General features: G+C 36.6%; 1 protein-coding gene across 15 annotated transcripts in view; it reads left to right on the top strand.

The window, feature by feature from the left end:
- Positions 1–22485, top strand: part of LOC5574593 (cytoplasmic polyadenylation element-binding protein 1) — a 129949-nt gene that overhangs the window by 98096 nt on the left and 9368 nt on the right. For all 15 annotated transcript variants that reach the window (XM_021854060.1, XM_021854039.1, XM_021854023.1 and 12 more), the window contains exons 4-8: positions 10070–10494; positions 15430–16140; positions 16603–16702; positions 16841–16994; positions 18030–18740. In XM_021854060.1, the coding sequence (XP_021709752.1) occupies positions 10070–10494; positions 15430–16140; positions 16603–16702; positions 16841–16994; positions 18030–18740 (2101 nt within the window). The remainder of the gene's footprint in view (positions 1–10069; positions 10495–15429; positions 16141–16602; positions 16703–16840; positions 16995–18029; positions 18741–22485) is intronic.

The raw sequence follows: 22485 nt of genomic DNA, 5'->3' as shown, positions 1-22485 counted from the left end.
TATGTTAAGTAATCCAAGGTCTGTACTACTTAAGTATTCCATCAGACTGGAGCCTCTCAAATTGATATCCGAGCTGCCCCAGATGATGTGACTAAGCGAACGTCAAACATGATCAAAAGTGTCAAGGTTCATTTATGGACCAAATTTTTAAATTAAAGTTTAAACATGATCCTAGCTATTATTTGAGCGGGAAAAATTACTAAAGTAGTTACAGTAACATGCTTTTTCGTGTTATTAAATAAAAACAAGATTTCATTAAAAATTTTAGGACCCAATTGAATTAGCAGAACAGGTGTTCAGGAAAATAACATTCAGGGAAAAATAGCAACCAGGCAAATTCCAATGGAAAAGTTGATCTATTGAGGTGCAACAACTCGGAATCCAAAGATGATCGTTACAATGGCAAATTGTGTTCCTACATTCGGTTACCAAGGATACTCAACTGAAAATTGATCTTGTTTTAAGCTTTCCCAAGCAATATATGTCGCTTTCGTCGCAAGATTAGTGTTTTGATATAATATTAAATTGGATCTTAACTGTTTCAACTTAAGAAAACAAAAAAAAAATCATCATAACTTCAAACGCTTTTGAATTCTGAGGTAAGTGAATGGGATATCAAATACACCCTTATTTATTTGATAGGCGATTTTTTCGATTTAAATTGACCTTGATATTATTTATCATTACAGTGTTTATCCCGGGACATCCCGGAACAAAAAATCCCGGGCTTTGGCAAATTTCGGGATTTTCCGTTTCCCAGGATATAAGTTTTAATGTCCTGGGAGGATTCTCAAAATTCCCATTCGGGATTCCCGAAATGAACAAAGAAATGGTTGAAAACCACAAAATCAATAACATATTTCTTCTCAATTTGATAAAATAGAAAAAAAATATCCTAATGGACATAATATTTTTTACAAAAAGAAGACCAAAATACCAAATATGTATAAAAATAATAGTATTGGACTAGTTTTAAAGGTTATATGTTACGTTTCCCTTCAACATTATTTAGTCGTTTCCATGAGCCTTGTCTTAACCCTCTAATACCCATTTTTTTATTTTCGATCTAAATATCATATTAAGTTATCTAAAATCGTTCTTAACACGTTTTGAGTAATTATTAATTTTTATTCGCAAATCTACAAATTTTTGTTTTTGATTTTTATATTTTTTATTTTTGAACGTCCCTATCCTTTTCATTTTTTTCTTGAAGCCTCTTCTAGTAACTGATTTCTGGCAAATCATGAAAATTCAAGTGTTTACTTTACTTTTTAAAATATCAAATTTTTAATAATTTTAATTTTTTTAAATTTTAATACTGGATTTGTTATTTTCCGTTTAATTCACGGAAAAACAGAATTGAAATTATTTTATTACCACCAAGTTCTTCTTCTGTGGTTGATAACACAAAAATTAAAAAAGTACAATTTTCATATTACACGTTAAACGAACCCCAGGCATTCGCAGGTTATATAAGAATACAATTTTTCAAACAAATTTTAAAAATACAAAAAAGTTTCAAAAGTCATAAAAAACTTTTCTTATAAGCGTGTTATGAGTCAATAAAATCATTTTGATTTTCGAGCTCCGAAAAAATACACAAAATTCCAAAGTGTACCCCACCTAAAGGCAGGGTTGTGTATTAGAGGGTTGAATAGGAAATCTGAAAGCACACGCAAACTATAGTAATTGCAATACTTCAAATAATCTTAAACTGATTGATTTGTTCTGTAAAATGTTGATGAATTTTTCAATGTATGGATCAAAAGGTTTTAATGTTATGACTCAGGCCTGGTAGCGAGTCACTTTTTAATGACTTGGTCACTTTAGTGGCCAGGTCCACTAAAAAGTCACTATTTGCAGCAAAATGTCACTAAAGTCACTTTTTTCAGAAAAAATGGTCACTAAAGTCACTGCTTCCCGAGCAGAAGAAAATAACTTCTGAATACCAAATTGAGGTATTCCATACCAGATAATTTCCAATACTTACAACCTGAATGAGGTATAAATGAGCCCTGCATAAGAGGTAAAATTCCTCAAATAATACCTTCTGCATATTCTACAAATACCAAGCTGATAATTAGATCAGGTATTGTAATACCTGAATAATACATGATGGAATTAAAATGAAATTTTTCAATAGTAGTTCAATACCTCCAGCAGTCCTCAAGAGCTACCGAATACCAAAATGAAGTATTTTTGATTGTTTAAAACATGTTTTTCAAATACCATTATAATACCAAAATGAGGTATTGACAACTGAACAATACCTAATTATGGTATGATACCAAAATATGGTATGCATAAGTTATTGCGAGTTATTCTTTCCTCCTCGGGTTTCATGATCTGATGATAAATCAACGATTGTCTGGATCTGCTTCTTAAACTTATTTAGCAGCACAGTAATGTTTTACTGGTTTTTCTTATTCTCATACAAATATTTTTTATCAACATACACCCCAACCTCTTTTTACGACCGTTATCGGGGGGTCGTAAAAAAAACTGTCGTAAAAAAAAATCAGGGTTTTTATTATGTTTTTGAAAAATGGAACGTCTAGATGCGGAAATACTGATTCGAGTAATTCGGCAAAGTTTAAGCATGGGTTGAGAACTTTCCAAAATGGCTGTTCAAGTTTTCATATTTTGGTAATAGATGGCAACACTGCTCGATTGTTATCAAAAGAGCCAATTTGATGGGGGTGTGATATGCAAATACCAAATTTTTTTAAAAATAACGGTACCGAATGTTTACCAAAGTTGAATGAAGTGTTGCGTGCCATACATTCGGCCGAATCACAAATGTTCGTGTGGCTGGCAACACTGTTTAAGAAGAATAAAGAAAAGATCAAAACCATGAAACTTGAGCGGAACATAAAAATATAATGCTTAGCAACATAGCAATACTCTTCAACTGTAAGCCAGTTTTTCGTAAGGGTTCAAAATTTTGTCGTAGCTGACAACACTGCTTAAGTGAAATTGCGCCACCAGGCAGTACAAGTGTGCATGCAACTTTTGTTTTGCGGATATATCAGGATCCTGACCACTCAGAAAGATGGCGTCTTCGGTAAAGTTGTTCAGTAGCTCAAGCGCTATCATTATTAAAGCTATGAGATTCAAAATTTTACTACCAGGCGGTGCTAGTGAGCATAGAACCACAGACAAACAGACATAACACTTAGAACAAATCTCGATCAAAACCATAGTCATGCGAACATGTACGCCCAATGCTAAAATGGGTGTGTTTGGCCGACAGGCCAACCGATGGCGGTAGTGTATAAATGTCAAACGCGAACAAAAACGATGCGAGCGCTGCGGGTGGTGGATTGGCCACCTACCATATTTTTGAATCGGCCGTTAAAAAGGTGGTCGATGAACATCGGTGAGAGTGTGACGTCTGTTTGTCTGTGATAGAACATTTGTTTTGCGGATATCTGAGGATCCTGGCCACTTAGAAAGATGGCGTCTTCGGCATAGTTGCTCATTAGCTCAAGGACTATCATTAAGAAAGCTATGAGATTCAAAATTTTGCCACTAGTGGCAAAGTGAGCATGAAACTTTTGTTTTGCGAATGTCTCAGGATCCTGACTACTTGGAAAGATGGCGTCTTCGGCAAAGTTGTTCAGTAGCTCAAGCGCTATCATTATGAAAACTATGAGATTTCAAATTTTGCCACCAGGCTGTTAGATTGTTAAGTGTTCGTCGCGATTAGAGTGTCCATTTCCCGGCCATTTTGCTCGTCCTGGGATTCGGGACAAAAATCTATACTTGTCCCGAGAAATCCCGGAATTTATCAAATTTTCAATATTTTTTTTTTCAATGAAATAAACGGACAATGTAACTTTTTAGAATAATATGTTAATTATAGCAAATGACATTTCAGATAAGACTTTCTTATTCTGATGAAGTAACCTAACAAAAATCAAAACTTAGTTTGACTAATTACGGGTTTGCTATTGATGATTTCAAATTCTCTATAATACTATTATGAATGGAAGTATGATAAAAACTTAAGTCATAATATTAAAGCAATTTGCTTTTAAAACGTCATAAAAACTTTAGAACAAAAGAAACTATTAAAGATCATTGAAGGTATTGTATTACTGAAAATTATTGACTGAACTTTTCTGCCATGAACCACAAGTCAGTCTCATCTGCATTTTGGTCAAAATTAAGTTGATATCAGTTTTTATTATATCTTTTAATGATCTTTCAGCTGCACTAACGAAAAATCACTTTTTGAAGGATAAAAATTAGGAAGAAACACCAACTCGAATTGTCCCATAATGAAAAGTAAACGCATGTCAGCCCCACTGTAGATTTTCGCATCGTGTAACACAAAAATGAATCGTTATTTCGTCATCTTTATATTTTTCTCGTAAAGGTAACGGAGTGAAATGCAAATTTTGAAAGTTTCATTGAGATCGAAACATGTTCCAATCTCCTGGAATTTTTTGAATATTCGTATGGAAAACGAGATTGAAAACTTCTCAGTCAATTTTCTCAATGCTTACTTTTTACAGATGGTACTGACTTGCGATTTGCGGCAGTTTAGGTGTACTTTCAAATTTGTTATCTCAGCATAGGCTTATAAAAACTGCTAATGTTGAAAAGAAAAGCATTAAAACTTTGCAACTAGACAAATAAGTAAATCGATCTTTTCATGAAAATAATTACTCGTTTATTCTCTTTTTCATTATGCTTTTTTTTTTATCAAATAAGGTTGATAGTGAGGAAAAATGTCATTGTTTTTCATTGAAATTTAGTGGTTTTCATCAAATTCTACGTACATTTCGGGAAACCCGGGATTCCCGGGATGTCAGAAACAAAATCCTGGGAAACGGGAAATCCCGAAATTTGTCAAGTCTCGGGATTTTTTATCGCGGGATGTCCCGGGATGGACACTCTAGTCGCGATGTATCCAAATCTTTGCTTATCTCCGATCTTCTTCAATCAAAAATTGATTCCCCTTCGTTGTTATCACAACTTACCTTCAATATTCCATACCGTCGTCTTCGATCCTGCACAACTAACCGTTTATTAGCATGTGTCGAATCTTCAACCGTTGTTCGTCTGAATTCGATTTCCATCTCTCTCGTTGCACCCTCCGTAAAAATATAGCCAAATACTTGCAGCCTCAGTAAGTCAAAGTAGTTAATCTTTGTTAGATAGCTTAAGATAAAACAAGTTGTATTTTAGATGTAATTATAAATATAAACCAAAATTGTATCATTTTGTAAATTCTGTTGATACGAAATGAAGAGAAGGTTTTGCGCCCATTTGAGAAAGACTCTATTGTTGATCTACTCAAATGGGCTTTTCCATACTCCAAATAAAGAAATAAAGACGCCATCTTTCTATGTGGTCAGGATTCTGAGATAACCGCAAAACAAAATTTCGATCTCATAGCTTTTATAATGATAGTCCTTGAGCTAATGAGCAACTTTGCCGAAGACGCCATCTTTCTAAGTGGTCAGGATCCTGAGATATTCGCAAAACACAAATTTCATGCTCACTAGCGCTGCCTAGGGGTAAAATTTTGAATCTCATAGCTTTCTTAATGATAGTCCTTGAGCTACTGAACAACTTTGCCGAAGACGCCATCTTTCTAAGTAGTCAGGATCCTGAGACATCCGCAAAACAAAAGTTTCATGCTCACTAGCGCCGCCTGGTGGCAAAATTTTCAATCTCATGGCTTTCATAATAATAGCGCTTGAGCTACTGAACAACTTTACCGAAGGCGCCATCTTCCTAAGTGATCAGGATCCTGAGCTATCCGCAAAACAAATGTTCTATGCTCACTAGCGTCGCCTGGTGGCATAATCTCGAATCTCTTGGCTAGAATAATGATAGTCCTTGAGCTGCTGAACAACTTTGCCGAAGACGCCATCTTTCAAAGTAGTGAGGATCCTTAGATATTCGCAAAACAAAAGTTTCATGCTCACTAGCACCGCCTGGGGTAAAATTTTGAATCTCATAGCTTTCTTAATAATAGTCCTTGAGCGACTGAGCAACTTTGCCAAAGACGCCATCTTTCTAAGTAGTCAGGATCCTGAGACATCCGCAAAACATAAGTTTCATGCTCACTAATGCCGCCTGGTGGCAGAATTTTGAATCTCATAGCTTTCATAATGATAGCGCTTGAGCTACTGAACAACTTTGCCGAAGGCGCCATCTTTCTAAGTGGCCAGGATCCTGAGCTATCCACAAAACAAATTTTCTATGCTCACTAACGCCGCCTGGTGGCAAAATCTCGAAACTCTTGGCTAGAGTAATGATAGTCCTTGAGCTACTGGACAACTTTGCCGAAGGCGCCATCTTTCTAAGTAGTCAGGATCCTGAGATATTCGTAAAACCAAAAGCTCACTAGCGCCGCCTAGTGGCAAAATTCCGCAATTCAATGACCACCATATGTTAGCCCTTGAACTATGTACTGAACACTTTTGCTGAACATCACGATCCTCTATTTTGAATACTTATTAAGATATTGATCATTTATAAAAACGGTCGTTAATCTGAATTTCAGTCGTAAAAAAGTGGTCGTAAAACGAACCGTCGGTAAAAAAAAACGGTCGCAAAAAGAGATTGGAGTGTACATCGATAATTTATGATGATTTACTTGTATATATAATTTCGATTCACTTATTGGACACTGTTTATCGCATGTGAGCGATAAAAAATTAAAATTAAGCGTCAGCGATAAACTAGTACACGATAAGACTTTGAAGTAAAATATCTCGGAATTAAGCTTTTGGCAATTGGTGATCAATTTTGGATAAACTGATGGGAAAAAAGTATGCACGTGGCTTACTTAGTCAAGGTCTACACATCCACAAAATTTCAAATTATTTGAGACCAGTGGTGGAAAAGTTCGCATCACGAAGCAGCTGACGAGTGTATACCAGTGAATTATATTATCATCAAAATAGACAAAAAACAAACAACAAAGCAAGCTCGCTCATAACCGTTTGTCGCAACTGTTGCGGATAAGGACACAATAAAAAGTAAAATTGTCATGACAATCACAGAGCGCAACATTGTTGCAACCTTTTCAACTCGCGATTAATCAGTTATTTTAAACACAAAACCAAATTTGTTTTATGGATGCTGCTTGATAATGTGTCGATGTTTACCAACACGGAGAAAGTTCTCGAAAATTGCAATGCGAAGCCCACAAAATCTCTGCGCACGTGGTGATCGATCTTTGTCATATTTTGTTCAAGTGATGATAAACTCATGTTGTGGAATAAAATTGTTGCAACAAGAGCAGGAGGTGACAATGTCTTTGTTGCTGCGTGTTGGGTGACAATTGTCATTCACTGGTGTATACCAACATGACAAACATGACAGACTCGCGAACAGGCTAGGTGTCAGTAAGTCCGCACTAGGCCGTCCCTTATTTTTCGAAAATGTGAAATGTTATCAGTTCGTCATCGTAAAGTGCTCGTTTTGGTAAAAAAAAATCAGGTAAAAATTTAAAGTCCGTACGTGGACGCTACGTGGTCCCCCAACAGATGAACCCGTGCACAAAATCGAGCTCGCTGCTCTAGTGCACGCGGCATGAGTACGAAAAGCCACCAGTAACAAATCGTCCTGCACGCGTCGATAATTAGCGTAGAAGTTTGTTTTCTGTGGGATGATTCAAATATTACGTGACGCAAAAATAACAAATTTTATACCCCCTCTCTCTTCCCCTTTTGTATTAAAAATTTAAAATTTATGTATGGACCGTAACACTACGGAAGACCTCCTCCCTCCCCCTGTTGCATTACGCAATATTTGAACGATCCCTTTGTAATTCTGAATGTTATGTCAGCGTGCAATGTTACGAAGGTATCCACAGTATAAAATATTATTTTACCTAAAATTCTATGCTCATTATCAATTTGTTACTGGTGGCTTTTTGTACTCATGTTGCGTACACTAGAGCAGCGAGCTCGATTTGGCGCACGGGGGTCATCTACACCTAATACCTTTAGGGTCGTTGGGGGACCACTTAGCGTCCACGTACGGACTTCAAATTTTTAATATTATTTATTTATTAACGACACTTTACCCTCGTCAGGGCATTCGTGTGGGGACCAATCAAGATGGTGTATTAGTAGAAAAGAAAGCTATTATGGATATTCGGAAAACTGAACGGAAATGATTCAACAGATTTCATGGTTACCAGGGGGATAATAGAATTATCAATATTATCGAATACAAATACAACTGCTGATAGTGAATATAACGTTTTCTAGACAACTATGCAGTAATATAAAAAAGGTTCCAGGATATTGAAGCATTTAAAGATGCTTCAAATGTGGTATACAGATTAATATATATTGAAATAATATGTGTATTATAAGTTTGTTCAAAGCAAAATATTTATTGTCATTTTATGATGCATGAGAAACAATTCGAGCAACATCCGTATGGACCCAGAAAGCGCTTTTCCGTATCTGACAGTTTTATTATAAAAATACGCATACGTTTGGCAGTTGAACATTGAACTTTGAACACGCTTTGCATTTAGAAATTCTGCTTAATGAATAAAAGCAAGGTGATAACATAAAAGTCAATAAATAATTCATTTTGAACGATTTTCCGCACCACAAACAATATTACATCTGCATTTTTTCGAATTTCCTATGGTTTGGAAAGATTTGAACGAATGGTATTTTACCGGTACTACCGGTACTGAGAGTTACAGTACCGTAGAACCGGTACTCGTCAAAAGGGGTCGGTCCTAGGAACCCTAGTTTGCGTAGAATAACACACCCTTGAAATATGCAAGCGTTTTTTAAAAAGTAGAATAGTTTAAAAATATTGAAAAAAATGACGTATCGCCTTAATTTTGAGCATATTTAGTAATTATTTTGAATATGAAAAAATACTAATACAAATACAAATTACAATTTTGGTTAAGCACCTCCTGTCCCCCAGTTTCGGACAGCTTGATTTGTTATATGATATCTCTGTAATTATTGCACATGTGTCTCAAAATTTTTCATGGATTCCATTGATCAAGGTATCAAACATGCAATAAAATTAAGAAGAATGAACATTCAGAACAACATCGTAAATGTGCAATTTTTCATCAAATATGAAAGAGGTTTTTGATGGACATCTTGCAAAATAAGAAAAACTCTAACAATCATTTACTAATCCTATAGTAAACACATTCAATGATCTCCAAATTTACAAAATTTGAGGCATTTCCAGACCGTGTCCGGTATTGGGTGTCTCCTTTCCAGATCGATCAATTTGGTACTAAAATAAATCATCAAAATGCAATGTCAAAATTCATATTTATATTTTTAAATTTATTATTGTACGCTATAAAAATGATTATATTTATCATAAATGGGTAACACGAGCCCATAAAACCAATATTTTTCAAATTATGAATTTAGTGGCGGTACTGGGGGATCTCCCCCTAATTTTCACTAACACACCAATTTTTATTACCTTGTGAATCGATGAATGTTGATTCCAATTTTTACGAGGATGATCATTCCGATCAATGTTACCCCGGTTTACGGTACCAAGAATAGAAAAAATATCTTTTCAAGTGATTATTCCTTCTTTTTAACGAATATAGTAATTCAAACCAGATAGCCGTAGCGGTAAACGCGCAGCTATTCAGCATGACCATGCTGAGGGTCGTGGGTTCGAATCCCGCTGGTCGAGGATCTTTTCGTAAAGGAAATTTTCTCGATTCCCATGGCATAGAGTATCTTCGTACCTGTCACACGATGCAAAAATTGTCAATCGGCAAAGAAAGCTCTCAGTTAATAACTGTGGAAGTGCTCATAAGAACACTAATCTGAGAAGCAGGCTTTGTCCCAGTTGGGACGTAACGCCAGAAAGAAGAAGAAGAAGTAATTCAAACTTTTTTTAAATTATCAGCCCTTACTTGATCGGAGGCCCACGGCAATTGTATCCTTTACTTCCCCTCAAATCCGGGCCTGCTTGTGACATATAAGTTCAACCTGTACATCTCATTCGATAATATCGAAATCATCTTCAAGTTTTCTCAAACAGACATGTACTAATACTTTTCTTCTTCATATCTTATTCTTCACAGAAAATGTGTCGTTTTCGGATATTTTGGGCTCATCACAATCATCGCAATCTACCTCCACCTCGTCGTCACTCGGTGCCAGCAGCAGCAGTAACAGCAACAGCTGCAATCTATCATCTAACAAGGGCAGCGGCTCCCAACAACAGCCAACCTCTCTGGCATCTTTTTCATCCCTCGGGTGTCCTGACAGTGCCAGCAGCATCCTCAGTCTGAGTGGACCAAACACGGCCTCGTCGCCAGTTATCAACACCAATGCCAATCCCTTCAACTTCTCCGGTTTGTCAATATCCAGTTCCAGTCTGAACTCACCGGAGATTGGTAGCAATAATGGTGGTAACGGAGGAGGAGGTGGTGGTAGCGGTGGACAATCGCCAACCTACTATGGCAATGCCAGCGTGCAATCATCGAAGAACTATGACGATTTTCGGGTAAGTGAAATGGGGGAAATCGCTTTTTACTTTCCTTTTTTTTCCTTCATGGACAAGTCAATTAGGAGAAGAGTCTATCGAAACAGAAAGGTGATTAAAAGTGTAAAACTAACTTTTTGGCAAGTGATTTAAGAAACTTTTTTTCCATTCGACTTGTTTCATCATGGAACGTGGGCTTTTTGCCTTCCGCTGTTGCCTTTTCGGGTTGGCACCTAGCCAATACCTTGCAGTGGGAAAACCGCGAATTGTTTTCTAAGTTTTATTCTGGGATCTGTTGCGCTTTTGTATTTATATAGTTCTTGTCGTAGATGTGCTAAAGGTAAACGGTTTGGAAATAAACACAATTTTATCAAGACACCTTTTACAAGCATTATACATTTAGGAAATCTAAAACATGGCAACAATTAGATGATTTCATGATACCGCCAAACGTGTTAACTTTGGTAGTATTTTGAAAGATAATCTGAATTTTTCTGCATTTTGTTTCAAAAAATATTGTGTTATATTTTTAAAACAAGTACTGGTATAATAGTTGATGTCAAACGGGGTAACTTTCAATACTTTTCAACTTCAAGGCTCTGTAGACGACAGTTCCAAATTTTCAAATAAATTAAAAGTAGTAAGGGGTTCTAATCACAGGGGCCCACATAGCGTAGCGGTGATCGAGCATCTATTCAGCAAGACCTTGCTTTTTCCCAGTTATATAAAATAAATAAAACAATAAACATTTTTTTACCGTAATTTTTTTTACTTTTTTCATCCATGCCTAACAAGGCCGCATTCGTCGCCAAGAAGGATGTAAGGCATTGCGCCAGAAGAGCCAGCAGAAATACCTGCATACGTCGCCATCGGTGAAATACGCTTCGGCACACACATCAACTGAAATCTCAGACATTCCTAGAGCAATCCTAAAGATTCCGATCGCAGCCTCAAACATTCAAATAGGGCCCCAAAAGTTTTTTAACTAGAATTCTTTTGTTTCCACCTAAATTCGAAACATCACCACCGGATCCCCAACATTTCTCCATGGGTTTTAAAACTCCATAAAGAATTCCAGAATGCTTAATAGTATCCCTGAATTACACTGTTCGACAAAAAAAGTCGATCTGAATGCACAGAGACCGGACACCCCGGGCTTGAAAGTATAAAAATAAACAAAAATAATGGCGTTTTCAGAATGTTCGTGTCTGCCCCAGGTCATTTTTAAAATATACTTGAACTTTTTGCATTTTTTAATTAAAAATCTAATCTAATCAATAAACCGACACAGTGTTTTATATTCAGGACAGCGGAATTCATGTGCCATATAATGTTTTCAACTTTAAATACAATATGAAGAGTTGTAATAAGATTTGCAGGGAGCCCTCCCCCCTTTTTTTGTACCCTCCCCATTTTTAAAGTATCGCAAATGATGGAAATTGACCGATTTCAATTCTTTAAGAAGTAATGGACGGGTCAACTAATCTAGTTTTGAGGTGCATCCACGGAGATGAACTATGACCACCGGATACCGGTGATAATCCGGATTTCCGGAAGCATGTCTTATGCAGTAAAATTATGACGTGTTTTTAGCAAAGGTCTCGGCTAAAAAATCAAAATTTAATTACACATGAAGATAGAAGATCAAATTCTGAAGCGATTGGTGCGCCAAGTATTAAGATCGGTCCAGAAACAACCAAGATATGACCATTTCCCCGGAATCGGTGCCGGTAGTAGATCCGAATTGGGATCAAACAATTTATTCACTCAAAATGTGTCGCGAAATATTGTTTTCAGCCCTAGCTTATCATAAAATACCCTATTATAAATTGAAAAAGAGTCTTGTACAGATTTGGCCACTCATGGCGCCGCCAAGTGCCCCGGGGGAACCTTGCATAGGGGACATTTCGATTTTGACACCAAAGCATATCATGCGACGGCTCATTCTTCATGTCTTGTCGTAAATAGGGCAACTGTAGACTCAAAATGGATAGTTGACTACAGTGGCCACTTTTGGGACCACCGTAATTTCCCGGAGGAACCTGTCATTGGGGACATTTCTGTTTTTACACCAAAACATATCATACGACGGCTCTTTCTTCATGCCTTATCGTAAATAGAGTAACCGTAGACTCGAAATGGGAATTTGATTGAATTGCCCACTTTTGGGACCACCGGGTGTCCCCTAGGGAACCTATGATTGGGGACAATTGGAATTGAGCTCCAATACTCATCGTGCAACTGCTCATTCTTCATGTCTAGTCATGAATAGGTCAACTTTAGACCGAAAATGGATATTTAACTAGAATGGCCACTTTGGGGACCTCCTATAGTTCCCTAAGGAACCTATCATTGGGGACATTTCGATTTTTACACCAAAGCATATCATGCGACAGTTCGTTCTTCATGTCTTGTCGTAAATAGGGCAACTGTAGACTCAATGTGTATATTTAAATATTGTGGCCAAATTTGAGACCACCGGATGTTCCAGAGGGAACCTGTAATTAGGGACAATTGAAATTGAACTCCAATACATATCGTGCGACGGTTCATTTTTTATGTCTCGTGCTAAATAGGGCTATTGTAGACCTTAAGTGGATATTTGACTACAGTGGCCACTTTTGGGACCACCGGAATTTCCCGGAGGAATCTGTCATTGGGGACATCACAGCCTCCCTCAGGGTTATCCGGTGGTCCCAAAAGTGACCACTGTAGTCAATTATCCATTTTAGGTCTACAATAGCCCTATAAAAAAAGACATAAAAAATGAACCGTCGCACGATATGTATTGGAGTTCAATTTCAATTGTCCCTAATTACAGGTTCCCTCGGGGACATCCGGTGGTCCCGGAAGTAGTCACTGTAGTCAACTATCCATTTTGAGTCTACAGTTGCCCTATTTACGACAAGACATGAAGAATGAGCCGTCGCATGATATGCTTTGGTGTCAAAATCGAAATGTCCCCTATGCAAGGTTCCCCCGGGGCACTTGGCGGCGCCATGAGTGGCCAAATCTGTACAAGACTCTTTTTCAATTTATAATAGGGTATTTTATGATAAGCTAGGGCTGAAAACAATATTTCGCGACACATTTTGAGTGAATAAATTGTTTGATCCCAATTCGGATCTACAACCGGCACCGATTCCGAGGAAATGGCCATATCTTGGTTGTTTCTGGACCGATCTTAATACTTGGCGCACCAATCGCTTCAGAATTTGATCTTCTATCTTCATGTGTAATTAAATTTTGATATTTTAGCCGAGACCTTTGCTAAAAACACGTCATAATTTTACTGCATAAGACTTGCTTCCGGAAATCCGGATTATCACCGATATCCGGTGGTCATAGTTTATCTCCGTGGATGCACCTCAAAACTAGATTAGTTGACTCGTCCATTATTTCTTAAAGATTTTAAATCGGTCAATTTTTGTCAAAGTTACAGCATTCCAAAGTTGGCCCAATTTTTGCCTGTCCCAGTTATTTTGACAACCCCCTGTATATCAAATATTCCATCATTTGCGATGCTTTAAAAATGGGGAGGGTACAAAAAAGGGGGGAGGGCTCCCTGCAAATCTTATTACAACTCTTCATATTGTATTTAAAGTTGAAAACATTATATGGCACATGAATTCCGCTGTCCTGAATATAAAACACTGAGTCGATTTATTGATTAGATTAGATTTTTAAATAAAAAATGCAAAAAGTTCAAGTATATTTTAAAAATGACCTGGGGCAGACACGAACATTCTGAAAACGCCATTATTTTCGTTTATTTTTATACTTTCAAGCCCGGGGTGTCCGGTCTCTGTGCATTCAGATCGACTTTTTTTGTCGAACAGTGTTATGAATGAAAATAGGTATTACAAAGAATCCAGAAATCTAAAAATGTGCTCTTGATTGTTAGAATTCCCAAGTAAAGTTCATTTTATACAAATCACAGATTTTCGATATAAACTACAGCGAAAGTAACAAAGTACATATCGTAAAGTCAAGAACAGCTATAAATTGATTTTTTCCAGTGGTATTTCAAACATTACATTCATTTCTTATAACTAGATGTTTTGTGTTTGACAACACTATCACTCTTATTTTGGTAAAACTAAAATAGGCTTTTCAGATTTCTTGAAGACAACTCCTCCGATTTCCATGATTTTTTAAGAGAAGCTTCTTATAACCTGACATTGTTTAGTCCACATTTTTGTGTTTTGATAAATTGAATAAAAATAGTAATGGCGGACAAAGAGTTTTTATATGGGATTTGTTGGTCCCCCAAAGAACATCTAAATATCTTCAAAACCATATGACCAAAGATCAATATTGACACAGATTTTTATTTTAGAAGAGTTTTTTGAGAGTTTGTAAACAAATTGTGTAAAAATAACAAAAATAAAAAAGTTATGGCCGTTAGCATATTTTTTGTGGTGCAAAAATGAAGCTGCCGGTAGGGGGGTTAATCAGTTTACCCTTAGAAGAAAGCGGGCAATCCAGAAAAACGCCCTTTCTTCCATTTTTTCCACATTAAGTGACAGTTTCAAAACCCACTTTTTTGGAAGGAAGTTGTGAATTCAGAGATTGACCCTTTCTTTTGTTTGTGATGGCAAGCATATTCAGTGAATAATCGACGAGAACTTCTATGAAGTTTTTTTTTTTCCAAGACGGTGTCCGAAAAGGAAAATTGATAGCACGGGTCCAAACAAGAATCGAAAAGGGATAAATAAGATTAAAAAGCTCTGAAAAGTTCTGTTTTTGTATCATTATTTTGTCTAAAATTCCGGACATGTGATTCATCAATTCATTTATCGAACGACTTTCAACAGTGGTTTTTAGTTGTTTGCAAAATTGTCTGCATTGGACTTGTACTTAAGTCCTCCAAATTAAAATGTTAAAGAAAATCAAATAGAATGAAACAACCTTTTTCTTGTAAACTTAACAATGTTTTATTTTTGTATTTTACAGTTCGACAATGATATTAATTTATCTGGCTCAAATGGACCGAGCAGTTTAACGTCTGAGACGTTGAAGTTGTTGCAACGCAATATGGGTACATACGACTGTTCTTTGCCCACATCACCAAACTCATCTTCCACTGGCATGTGTGCAAGATATTTTCGCGGATCGCAACAACTCAGCGACCTGAATCACAACTATGAGGCGAATAGCACCTCCTCTCTCTTCGGTGGCAATCAGTCTTTGTCACGTTCCAATTCCCCGCCCGACAATGACCAGTCGAGTCTGCTGTCCAATTTTGATAGCGCCAACATTTTGGACATGATCAATTATCTCGCCATCAACCAGCAGCATCAAAACGGACACAACCAACATCACTATGGTAGTAGCTCGGGCAGCAACAGTAACAACAGCAATAGTACCAACAGCAACTCCCAATCAACACAGTCACAGTACAGTCAGATGTCGAATCAGAATCAGTTCTATCAGCATCAATCACAAGGAGGATCTTCCTTCGGAAATGGAAGTTGCAACAGTCAGTCTGGAAACAACGGGGGAAGTGGTGGTGGTGGAAACAGCTTTGTCAGTGACTATGAACGGTTGCAGAACCTACAGGCCCTGAACACGTTGCGTCTATTGCAGCAGTCGCAACAACTGTCACAATTGCAGTTGCAACAGTATCAATTCAATCAGCTGCTCCCAAACTACAATAACACACAGGTGAGCCAATGTACTGATGTAGCAATGAGAAGGCATCTGAGATTATTGGTACTATATCTTATATAATGAAATATTATAGTCTTATACCGAAAAACAAGAAAACATTGATATTTTATCAGAAGAGCATCTAATAATGTCAACACTACGTACATCGTATTTACTTATTTTTCATAACCTAAAAGTTTAAAAAAATTCTATCGGTAAAATTTTCAATATATTTTTACTTTTTAGACATTTTTTACACTAATACTCATGGAAATTTCGGTATGTGGCACAAAATGCCCCCACATAACATATGCATATATTCAGTGGGGGCATACATATATGTGTCACTTTCTGCCACCTTTCTGTACCTAATTACTTTGAATATCGTTTTTTTCCTAATTAATTTCAGAATTGAAATCATCACAGACGGTTTTCGATAAACATTTGCTCACCTCTAATTTTCCCACTTTTCTTTAGCTTAAAAACTGGTCGCTGCAAAACTCTCCACCATCGTCCAGCAGTGGCGCCAACGATATCAATCTGGACCGGATTGCACGATTTCACCGTTCATCAGCTGGTAATTCATTTCCGCCACTCATTCATTTACACGCCATGGCACACACAGATATACCGCATTTGCCGTCGAAGCTTGATTCAATTTCCTTGAACGTCCTGCTAACCGTGTTTTACATCTCTTTTGCCTGACTTATTTCAGCTCATTACGATGCAACCTGTACATGGAGCGGCGTGCTTCCTCCACGCTCCCATCGATTGGTGACTTACTCCTCGAAAATCTTTCTTGGCGGCATGCCTTGGGACATCAGTGAGCAGTCGTTGGTGCAGATTTTCAAACCATTCGGTTCCATCAAGTATGTATTTAAACAATTGACAAAATTTTTATTCGTGGCTAGAATTGACTGATAATCGAATAATTTCACGAAAGAATCATACTCGAACTACGGTGCCGGATGGGATAAATGTTTATAAAGTGATTTTTTAACATATTGAATAAAATCTTCCCTGAATTAATTTCAGTTTGTTTCGTGGCCAAAAATTAAAAAAAAGAATTTATCTGGATTTTTTTTAAATATTATGTATTATTTTTAATGATTATTTGTGTATTGTTCTACTATACATAAATAATTCAATATGGATTGTTCCCCAACAGTTCGGATATTCGTGTTGGCACGACAGCAAAAAAGTTTCAAATCCTGTAGAAGTAAAGATTTTTAACATTGTTACATTCGTCCTTCGAGTTACTGTTAAAATTACTGATGTTAACAAAACTACTTTTTCAGGTTTTAAATATTTTTCACCCAATATTTCGTGGTTTCTGAACCTGTATTGCACAGAATTTGAACAAAATCGTAATATATAAAACAGTTAAAAACAATACAGTGATCGTTACATAATATTGAATTGTATCTATCGCACAACACGGTCTATTGTCCCTAATACGATATATAATACTTAATTGTTTTTTTTTATGCACTGAATGGTACGTTTTTTCTGGACAACCTCTTACAGAAAACATTAAGCTGAAGTACATCATTTAAGGATTTTAAACGATTTAAAGAGAATTGAACTGCTGTTAGCTTGAATGCTGTATAGAGTATTGTTAAACACAAACAAAACGGTTTAAATTTATTGCTTCCTATGCAATATTTCAAAATTTTGTAAAGTGTGTAATAATTGGCAATCTATCCTATTGCTAATTTATCTTTGATAGTCCCGGTGTAAGGTTCAACTCATCAATGAAGTGAGATAAGGATGAGTTTAAATGTATAGCTTCGCTTTGTAGTGAGACAAATCGTCCAGACGTACGATTTTTTGATGAATGCTATTATGAAACAATCAAAATAATATTTAAAATTTAAAACGAATACTATTTATTTTCATCACAGGGTTGAATGGCCAGGCAAGGAACAGCAGGCAACACAGCCGAAAGGATACGTCTACATTATTTTCGAATCGGACAAACAGGTCAAAGCTTTGCTGCAGGCCTGTACCTATACGGACGCAAACTGCTATAATGGTTCGAGTCGTGGTTCCAATTCATCTGTTTCCAGCATCCTCTCCTACTCGTCTGGTGGTGAAGATCAGCAGCAGCTACAACTAGTGCAACAATCCAACCAACAGTTGCAGCTAATGCATCAGAATAAACCCCTGCCTGCACCTGGGGCCCGAATCAACTTCAAAATCTCTTCAAAACGAATCAAATCAAAAGACGTCGAAGTGATTCCTTGGAACATTGCCGATTCCAACTACGTGAAATCCACTTCGCAAAAGCTTGACCCGACCAAAACCGTATTTGTTGGAGCGCTTCATGGACAGCTGACGGCCGAAGGCTTGGCAAAGATTATGAACGATCTGTTTGACGGAGTCGTGTACGTTGGAATCGATACAGATAAGTACAAGTATCCCCTTGGATCGGCTCGGGTGACCTTCAACAATTCACGCTCGTATATGAAGGCTGTTGTGGCTGCGTTTATCGAGATTAAAACAGCGAAATTCACGAAGAAGCTACAGGTTGACCCTTATCTGGAGGATTCGCTCTGCTCAATGTGTGGAGTTCAACACGGACCTTATTTTTGTCGAGAGATTGTTTGCTTCAGGTGAGTGATGATGCCACATGATATTAGAAAAATTACCGTAATGACGCCATGGCTAACCATAAAATACGTTATCATCTATTGGGGTGGGAGGGTCTGGCCAAAGATCGCTACAATTTTAAGATTGTATGGGCAAAGACAACGAGGGGGATTTGGAGTTTTGAACACGAAAAAAAGATCAGTCCCTAACTTTTTGCAAATTTATCATTTTTGGAAACAATCTTTCCAAGAAGCATATGCATGAATGAATTTCAGTATGGTGTTTAGATGGGAATGTTATTTTTATTAAACCGCAGTTCTAAAAATTTCTCTTGATCACCAAGATTTAGAAAAATAAGAAGCAATCGACAAAAGCAATGGTTGAATAAAAGGACATCAGTGGAATCTATCATCGTTCAAAACGATATTTCGATTATATTCAGTGAAGCAAACAAATTGACCGGATCTCTTGAAAATCAGAGCTCAGCCGTTAAACCCAGCTTTCCGGGATTTAATGGAACTGAAATTCAGAGATGTTTGCACAACTCTACAAACCGTCTTGCGGTACATACAAGATTACTAATTTAGTTGAAGGACATTGAGCTGCTATTTTCATCTCGTCATCTGGAAGATGGCGCATGAAAAAAGTAGGGGTAGATCCCCCAGTACCGGACAGCACCCAATACCGGACACCGTCGAAAAATTGAGAAATCATGGTCCAATCAAGATTGTGTAGTAGAAGAAAAGGTAGCTATTATAAAGAGGTTGCGTAGAATAACACATCCTTGAAATATTCACGTTTTTTTTATATTTGAAAACCGATAAAAAGTTGACGTATCGCCTTAAATTTAAACTTATTTAATAATGATTTTAAGTGTGGAAAAATATTTAATAATTTACATCTCGCAGGAATAATGGAAAACCATCTTTTGCTTCAATGTCTTCAAAAATATTAATTTTTCATGGATTTTATTGATCATGGTCTCTAAGGTGCAATAAAAATAAGAAGAATAAAAATTCAGAACATCACGTAAAATGTGTTATTTTTCATCATATATGAAAGTGATTTTTTGATGAACCACTTGCACACTAAGTAAAACTCATATTACTTTTGTGAATGTTTGCAAATTCATTGAATTGGCAGTAATCCTTGAGTAAAAACATTCAATGATGCACAAATTTACAGAATTGTGTCCGGTATTGGGTGCCACCTTTTAATATTGGTCAATTTCGAATTGAAATACATCATCAAAGTGCAATGTAAAAATATTTATATTTACAAATATTTATATTTTCATTTTTTTTTTTTTTTGTACGCTGCAAAAACGATAATATTTATCATAAATAGGCACCAAGACTGCATAAAATAGTTTTTGAATTACGAATTTAGTGGCTTAGGTGTCCGGTACTGGGCGATCTCCCTCAAATAAATTGAGCCTTCCAAGGCCATAGGGTAATTTGCCAATTATTGCACGGAGGAAGCAGCGTAAGTAATTTGGCTGTCAAATATGTCGGAATCCATTAAACTAAAACTGAATTTCGCTCAAAATTAGAAAATATACTCGGCAATCAGAATTCCCATCGACTTTTGCCCTTTTTAATTGATTTGATTGACTTTTTTCTACATTTAAACCCCTTGCCAAAATCCAATTGTTGCAAACTTCGATGAGTTAGCATGATAATTAGATGAAATAATGAATTTATCAGAGAAAAAGCTGCATTTTGTTCTGTCAGTTTGGTTATATTTTGTATTATTATATTGGACATTGTCTACCTCGCGGCGTTTACTCCATAGCCAATAAATTAGGATATAGCTGCTGGCGGTGCGCCAATTATTGGACGCTTTAATATTTACAAAGAAAATCATGTTTTTTCAAATAAGTTCTCCTCGCATTACGCAACCATAACATAAATCTTCATTTTCGTTGAAAAAATTTAAATCCATTAAGATTTGAGTTTGGTAGAAGATATTTCATTTCTGGAAATATTTGAGACATGGCGTAACAAATTGGGAGCTAATTGAATGGCGCTGCACACGATAGTTTAACTTCGATTTAAGTGCTTAGTTTTTAAGTTTTCAATGGGAAAAAAACCGCTGGTAGCTGGAATGAAGTATTCATTTGTGTGTAGCATAAATATTAGGGTTCATTTCATTGTCATCAGTGTAGTATTTCCCGAATATTGGCATGTGCGCAATAATTGGGTGGTGTGCAATAATTGGCAATCTACCCTAATCTGTTCTATTTCGAACCATCAAGCATTTCTTTATACTGGCGCTACTGTAAAGATTCGTTGATACCATTTTACTACACACCTTCTGACATTGATCTAGCACAATAAATTTGACGATTTTCAGTTATTCCGTAAGCTTTTTATATTTTATTGTTGTTAATTTGGTGTTGTTTTGAAGAGCTCGCTCTAGTGTTTGCATTATTTCCACGCTCCTATAAGCAGCAATAATTCTTCAATCTTTCTATATTATTTTATAATCAAATCCCCTCAGCCTAAGATTTCATCTGACCATATGGTTTTGATATGTCTATACACTTTTTGTACTCACCGTATTTGAAAATCATAAAATGCGTATTGGTCCAATCCGGACCTTTTGATATGATTCAATACGTACCTCTTGATTTTCAACGACCACTCAACCTATTGTAAGAGCTCCATTACGTGAAAGTGCTCTCGATATGGTAGAAAATCATAGAAGTGGCGATATTGATCGATTATGTCTATGTTTCTGTTGTGGTCAAGAAAAAGTCTTCGAAAAATCCTAAGGAATGCAGTAGACTACAAAAAAACAAATAGAGATATCAATAAATCAGTTACTTGAAAGCATCTTCTTCAATACTTCAGCCATGTTGTATCCAAAGTAGTTGGACGAAACAAAACGAAAATTTATGAGCTCAAGAACAATACAGTCAACATTCTTTTACTCGATATTCTGTGTTTTGTCCACTAGCTCGAAGTAACGAGCAGTTCTTTCAATATAGCGTATGTTGAACCCTAAACTCCGACTTACAGATACTTTTTCTACTTTATTTAGTCTGTTTCAGTTTGCCATACAAGTTTACTTCGTTAAGATATTTTCATGCAAAGTTTGAATGTTTTGCAATTTTACTGTATTGAACGTCTCACAACTTACAGATTACTGTGATATATTGAGTGGTCAAAACACAATATATCAACGTTATAATAAAATCTTTTACTAGAATATATAGATCTACAGGCATCTCCCTCCATTCCTTCAGCGTGATGGAATATACTAATTTCCATTAAAATTCATTGTTCGTCATCAAACTTCAGCCCAAACATATGAACACAATTCCTTTTGACCGAACAATTATGGCATTTGCTCACAGTGCAGCGAAAACAACACAATCAAAGGAACCGTTTTCAACGCCGAGAATCGCGCACACATTGATGTGAACACGCTACGCCTGCTCAACGTAGCGCATGCACGCTAAACTTCATCCGCTCAGAAATGAGTGCCGAGTACACAAAATCGGCCTCTCTTCATGCAGCACAGATTCTGTGCAAAGGGGGCTGTACACAGTTTTGTGCAAACGGTGGTAAACAAACCGAATGAGTGAAATGCACACAGAGGAGGAACGCTTGGAATGCGGAATTCGCTTCCATGTTTGTTTTGCTTCTGAAAACATTAAAAAATCATTCCGATTTTAAAGTTTTTCAGAGACTTTTTCATTCGAATAGCCGAAGCGGAAGCAAATGGGGGAAAAACTTTCTTATTTGCGACCATCTTCCGGCT

This window comes from Aedes aegypti, chromosome 1, assembly GCF_002204515.2.
Source record: "Aedes aegypti strain LVP_AGWG chromosome 1, AaegL5.0 Primary Assembly, whole genome shotgun sequence".
NCBI lineage: Eukaryota > Metazoa > Arthropoda > Insecta > Diptera > Culicidae > Aedes > Aedes aegypti.
Note: the sequence above shows the minus strand (reverse complement) of the source record. Positions and strands in the feature narration are given on the sequence as shown.